Genomic DNA, 6650 nt, shown 5'->3' with positions numbered 1-6650 from the left:
ACTAAACCTCTTGCCAGAGTGACAAGATCATCAGCACTTTCAAGTAAGTCTGCAATTGCTTCTGATGATGATTTGAACTTATTTGATGCACTCCCCATATCTGCCATGCTCAAACACTCTTCAAATCCCCTCACTCCTATTCCTGAATCCCAACCAGCTGCACAAACCACCTCTCCACCACATTCCCCAAGGTCTTCATTTTTTCAACCTTCCCCTACTGAAGCACCTCTCTGGAATTTGCTCCAGAACCAACCCTCTAGGTCAGAAGAACCAACCTCTCCCATAACCATTCCATACAACCCATTAACTTCTGAACCCATCATTCATGAACAACCAGAGCCTACCCAAACAGAACCTGGACCCAGAACCTCTGATCACTCTGTCCCAAGAGCATCAGAACGTCTGGCTCCCAGAACTACTGATACAGACTCTTCCACAGCCTATACACCTGTATCCTTCCCAACCAATGTTGCTGACTCTTCTCCCTCCAATAACTCTGAATCCATTAGAAAATTCATGGAGGTCAGAAAAGAAAAGGTGTCTACCTTAGAAGAGTATTATCTCACTTGTCCAAGTCCTAGGAGATATCCTGGCCCAAGACCTGAACGTCTAGTTGACCCAGATGAACCTATCTTGGCCAATCCTTTACATGAGGCAGACCCTTTGGCTCAACAAGCTCACCCTGCCCCTGACCAACAAGAGCCTATTCAACCAGAACCTGAACCAGAACAATCTGTGTCTAACCAATCCTCGGTTCGATCCCCTCATCCTCTGGTTGAAACTTCAGAACCTCACCTTGAAACCTCTGAACCCAATGCTCAAATGTTTAACATTGGTTCTCCACAAGGTGCCTCTGAAGCCCACAGCAGCAATCACCCAGCCTCTCCTGAAACCAACCTCTCCATAATTCCTTATACTCCCCTCCGACCCACATCTCTCTCTGAGTGCATCAATATTTTCTATCATGAAGCCTCCTTGAGGCTACGCAATGTGCACGGTCAGACTGACCTAAGTGAGAATGCTGAACGTGTGGCTGATGAGTGGAACACTCTGGGCACTTGGCTAGTGGCTCAAGTTCCAATTATGATGCAGCTCCTGCATGCAGAGGGAAGTCAGAGGATTGAGGTTGTCAAGCAAAGGTTTGCTCGAAGGGTGGCTCTTCATGAACAAGAACAGAGACATAAGCTTCTTGAAGCTATTGAAGAAGCCCAGAGAAAGAAAGCTCAAGCAGAAGAAGCTGCACGTCTAGCAGCTGCTCAAGCTGAACAAGCCAGATTAGAGGCAGAACGACTTGAAGCTGAGGCTGAAGCTCTTAGATGCCAAGCACTTGCACCAGTAGTGTTTACTCCTGCTGCTTCTGCTTCCATTCCAGATCCTCAAGCTGCTCAGAATGTTCCTTCCGGTTCTACTCAGTCAAGCTCATCCAGACTCGACATCATGGAACAGCGTCTTGACATTCATGAATCCATGCTAATTGAAATGAAGCACATGATGATGGAACTTCTGCGTCGAACTGATAAACCTTAGTTTTTAGGATCTCTTCGTTTTTCTTTTTCTTTAACGTTGTTTTATTTTTGTTAAACTCTGTTTCTTTCTTTTTAATTATTCTACTTTGTTCGTTTGTGATTATCTATGCATATCTATATATATTTGTGTCACATATGTTTGCAAAAATCTTTTTATTCATAATATCTTTATGTTTACATCATACATTCTTTCCCTAAAGTCTAGAATGGAGGATCCCTCCTCATTCTTCTGCACTCCTGGCGCTGCTCTGACCTATCCTTCTCCAGACGCTCCAGTACATGGTGGATGTTGTTGAGCCTGTTCTTTAGCTCATCCCTCTCCAGAATCTCTTCTGCAGTCTTGAGCTTCTCTTCCAAACTCTCTTTTTCTTCCAGCAGCTTGAGTTCAATTCGGCTGAGTTCTTGCACCTCCTCAACGAAGGCAAGAAATTCCCTCAGGTCTCTCTTCAACTCTGGACGCAGGTCCTCCTCTAGCAGTGGCCGTGTTAGCTCCGAGATGGTCGTTGTACCCTCTGGATGCCTGATGTTAAGGAACAAGTCCTCCTCGAAGGCCTTCTTCCTCAGCTCTTCTAGTGCTACGATGTATGATGCCATTTTTTTTACTGAAAATTGTTCGAGGTGTGAAGCTTACCTCTCTCTCCAACGCTTTATATAGGCTTCACTTTCTCTCTGAAAGTTAATGCTCCTACAGTTTCTCGAGGTTAAGTTCTTGGTAACTGACCCTTCTCTTTACTCCCTTGACCGGTAGTAAATGTTCTTCTCTTGCATTAACTCTTCTATTTATTTCGCCTAACTCTGATTCTTGCATAATTTTCATTTTCTTTAAACTTAGACCTTCTCTAAGGGGGAGTACCTTGTACTTCAAGCTAAGTTTTTCACACCCCAAGCTTTTTGCTTATGACAAAAAGGGGGAGTAAACCCAGTTTTTGATGTGTAAGATGTGTTAGTGTGATTTATTTTTTTCTTTTGGAGAATTTAAGAGTTCCACCTTCATGACCATGGATGTGTCACTGGGCAAATACAAGGAATACATTTCACTTCTTCTGAAGTGATTCTAAGTTGACTCTGATACCCAAGACTCTGATACCTTGTCCGTGACTCTGATTACTTATGCGCTCTGATTACTCGATTTTCATCTATGTCATAAGTTTTTCACTCTGAACTCTTATATCATTTAGCTCAGAATCTAGACTTTACTAACGTTTTCATCAAGTATTAGATTCAGGGGGAGCTAAGCTCAGAATCAAGCAGTGACTTGAATTTAGAATGAGCAAGATAAACTATTCACATCAGGATAAGTCTTATTCTATATCTCTAAACTCTGAGTGAATTCAGTTTAATGTTTAAGAATTGTTCATCAAAAATCTTAGTTTGTCATCATCAAAAAGGGGGAGATTGTAACATCAAGTTTTGATCTAGTAGTACAACTCTATGTTTTGATGATTACAAGTTAACCTTTTGATATGAACAATTGTGGTACTCTAACGTGTTTTTCTGAGTGTGCTATTTACAGGCTCTGACCTCAACTCAATCTCACACAAATAAGAAGCACTGTGTATAAAGAGCAACCTAAGCAACGCTTTCGCATTCACCATGTTCAGTATGAACAGTGGAAAAGCTTCAGAAGTTCTGAAGTTATACAAACTCTGATGTGGACTCAGTCACTAGAAGCTCTGAAGATCCAGAAAGTCTGATAACCAAGAAACACTGAAGGCTCAGATATTCTGATGGTGTAGAAGACTCTGAAGATCCAGAAGCTGATTAGTGAAATTCTGATGTCCAGAAGCAAGATACTCTGAAGACCATGTTCTTCCCTCTGAGTTCAGAATCAGAAGAAACAATGGTCAGAGGATCTGGGCTTTCCCTCTGACTCTGATCAACCGGCTTCACAAGTTCCAATATGAAGCATTCCCCTGATCAGAAGTCTCCTAGGTTTAAAGGTCAAGTCGCTATCCAAGTACAAAAGCAACTGTACCTTCCTGACGACCTACCTAACAGTCTCAGACACAGCAGAAGCTGGATTTTCCAGAACTGCCCTCCAACGGTAGCATTTCCCATGCAACGCTCAACCCTAATCCTTGGAGTATATAAAGAGGCTGAAGACTGAAAGAAGTGGCTAGAAGCATTCACATACGCGCAAGACAAACTTAAATTCTTCTAAGCTTTCTTTCATCTGAAATTCATTGAGTTTACTATTAGCTTTTTAGAAGCAAATCTCTTGTAAACAATTCTTTGATAAACAGTTTGTTTAGTTCCTTTAGGAGATCAAGGTTGATCGGATCCTAGAGAAGACTAAGAGAGTGAATCTTAGTGTGAGCTAAGTCAGTGTAATTGTTAGTCACTTGTAGGTTTCAAGTGCAGTTGTAACTCTTACCTGATTAGTGGATTGCCTTCATTCTAAGAAGGAAGAAATCACCTTAACGGGTGGACTGGAGTAGCTTGAGTGATTTATCAAGTGAACCAGGATAAAATCCTTGTGTGCTTTTCTATCTCTTATCTTTAGCACTTAAGTTCTCGAAAGATTTGTCAAAATCTTTAAGGTGGAAGTTTTATACTGAAAACGTTATTCAAACCCTCCCTTTCTACCGTTTTTCATACCTTCATAGTTCCTTCATGAGCAGTCTTCAGTATCTCCCAGGCATCCTTGACCACAGTACAAGTGTTAATTAGCCTGAACATATTCTTGTCAACTCCATTGAAAATATCATTCAGTGCTTTAGAATTCCCAAGAGCAGCTTCATCTTCTTCCTTAGTCCATTCTTCCTCAGGTTTCTCAGCAGTAACAGTTGAAGTTCCTTCAGTTTGTGCCTTGGTGGGATGCTTCCAACCCTTAACAATAGCTTTCCAAGTCTTGTTGTCAGTTGACTTGAGAAAGGCTGTCATGCGAACCTTCCAGTAGTCATAGTTAGTACCATCCAGAATAGGTGGCCTATTGACTGATCCTCCCTCCTTGTTATCCATGAGAACTGGATTAGATTCCCTGGAGCTCACCCAAACAGAACAGGGTGCCTGCTCTGATGCCAATTGAAATTCTGGTTCTCTCACAAGACGAATGTCCTGCACGAAGTTGGGACAACAGGTTCGACAATTGACTAACAGTAACAACAATAAACAAAAACACAAGCAATCAAGACACAAGAATTGGTAACCCAGTTCAGTGAAAAACTTCACCTACGTCTGGAGGGTTTTCACCCAAAGAAAGGAAATCCACTATCTCAAGATTCAGGAATTACAGACACTCATGAACACAACAGTTCATAGTTCACTTCCTAATATACCCAGTGTATTTCTACTTAGAACCTCAACCTAAGTATGAGAGCCCCTCTCACTTTCTCTCAATCACTGCCACAGTGATTGGTAATAAGCAATCAACAATCAGAGTTTGCAGATGCATCCAACGCATATAATAACCTTGCTTTATAGAATCAGTGAGCAAGATATGATCACAATTAACAAAGAACAAAGAACAATGACAATCCTAAAACACTCGATCTCTCTATTAGCTTCCTTTTTCTTCAAGCTTTAGGTCTTTGTTCTTTTATAGTCTTCAGCAGCGGTGGCTTGGGCAATAGGGTTTGCTTTGCTGAAGTAACAGATAGCAGCAACAAATCAAAACTGAATCTCCAAGATATTGTTGCAAAATTCAAACGTGAAGATAGAAACTCAATCTTTTATCAAAGATTGTTTCAACAAATAACAACCAACAAATCAAACCCTTCCTGTACAGCTACTTGTTCCTCAAGTAACTATAAAAAATATATCTTCATAAAATCTACAAGGGAAAGAATGTGTTGCACCAGTATCAATAATAGCAATCAAAGGTGTACTTTTAATAAAGCACGTACCTCGGATCAGTCTATCCTCAGCAGTAGTCTCAGCACCAGATAAAGCAAACACCTTTCCTCTCGCCTGATCCTTCTTCGGCTTGTCACACTTGGTACTAATGTGACCTTGCTCACCACAGTTGTAGCAAGTCACCATCGGGCCATCTTTACAATCATAAGACCTGTGACCTAGCTTGCCACACCTGAAACATTTCCCCTCAGAATTGGGACACTCTGGAGAACGATGTCCTTCAACACCACACTTGTAGCACCTAACCGGATTAGGAGCTCCTCCCCCACTTGGCTTCTTGTCATGACCAGCTTTCTGTTTACTCACATCAGCAAGTTTCCCATACGGTTTTCCTCTGAATTGCCTCTTTTCTTTCTTCTCTTTCAAAGACTTGTAGTGAGCAGCACTCTCCCTGCTATCTTCATCATAGATCCTACTCCTGTTAACCAGATCAGAGAATCGGACAATTTGTTGATAGCCCACAGCCTCCTTGATCTCAGGTCTCAAACCATTCACAAACTTGTTACACTTAGATCTCTCAGCTTCAGCAGTATTGTAGTGGGGACAAAACTTAATCAATTCCTCAAACTTTGCAGCATACTCCGCCACAGTTCCATTACCCTGCTTCAGTTCAAGAAACTCAATTTCCTTCTTTCCACGCACGTCTTCTGGATAGTACTTCTCAAGAAATGCACCCTTGAAAAGATCATGAGTAATGTCCATCCCATCACCTTCAAACCTCTGAACAGTGTTGTCCCACCAATCTTCAGCTTCTTTCTCAAGCATATGGGTGCCAAACTGCACCTTCTGCGCATCAGTACAATTCATGACTCGAAAGATCTTCTCAATTGCTTTCAGCCATGCCTGTGCTTTGTCAGGGTTGTATGCTCCTTCAAAGGTTGGTGGATTGTTCCTCTGAAACTTTCCCAAAGCACGAAATTCATCCTGATTCTGGTTTCCAGCATTCACCTGCTGACCTTGCCCAATGGCGCCAGCCAACAATGCCAATGCCTCAGCGATAGCTTCATCATTCCTTCCTGCAACCATTGTCCTGAGAATTCCAAAACAGTATCGATTGCGTCAAAAACACATATCGAATACAAAAAGGATTTAAACATGCTAATAGACATGCTAATAAACCTAGCCTACTGATCGATCATGCTCTGATACCACTAATGTAACACCCTCTAAACCCCCGCGTAAATATTATAACATAAATCAGAGTAAAATGCATAACTAAGAGGGTATCACATTAAATCTCCAAAACCATAAATCAAAACACCTGTCATG

The 6650-nt window shown here is 41.7% G+C and overlaps 1 protein-coding gene across 1 annotated transcript; it reads right to left on the bottom strand.

Moving 5' to 3' along the window:
• Positions 1 to 4118: 4118 nt before the first annotated feature.
• Positions 4119 to 6407, bottom strand: LOC130743129 (uncharacterized). Its single transcript, XM_057595253.1, has 2 exons — positions 5372 to 6407; positions 4119 to 4366 (listed from the first exon to the last, which is right to left on the bottom strand). Exons 1-2 carry the CDS (start codon positions 6405 to 6407, stop codon positions 4119 to 4121), a joined length of 1284 nt encoding a protein of 427 aa, XP_057451236.1.
• Between the last annotated feature and the right edge of the window lie 243 nt (positions 6408 to 6650).

Source organism: Lotus japonicus, chromosome 1 (assembly GCF_012489685.1).
Source record: "Lotus japonicus ecotype B-129 chromosome 1, LjGifu_v1.2".
Taxonomy (NCBI): domain Eukaryota; kingdom Viridiplantae; phylum Streptophyta; class Magnoliopsida; order Fabales; family Fabaceae; genus Lotus; species Lotus japonicus.
The sequence above is the reverse complement of the archived record's forward strand: the minus strand, read 5'-3'. Positions and strand labels throughout refer to the sequence as shown.

Coding starts and splice junctions, on each gene's coding strand:
- LOC130743129 (XM_057595253.1), bottom strand. CDS start 6,407: ATGGTTGCAGGAAGGAATGATGAAGCTATCGCTGAGGCATTGGCATTG. Junction 4,367..5,371: donor TGAGGATAGACTGATCCGAG/GTACGTGCTTTA, acceptor AGACTTGGAAAG/CTATTGTTAAGGGTTGGAAG.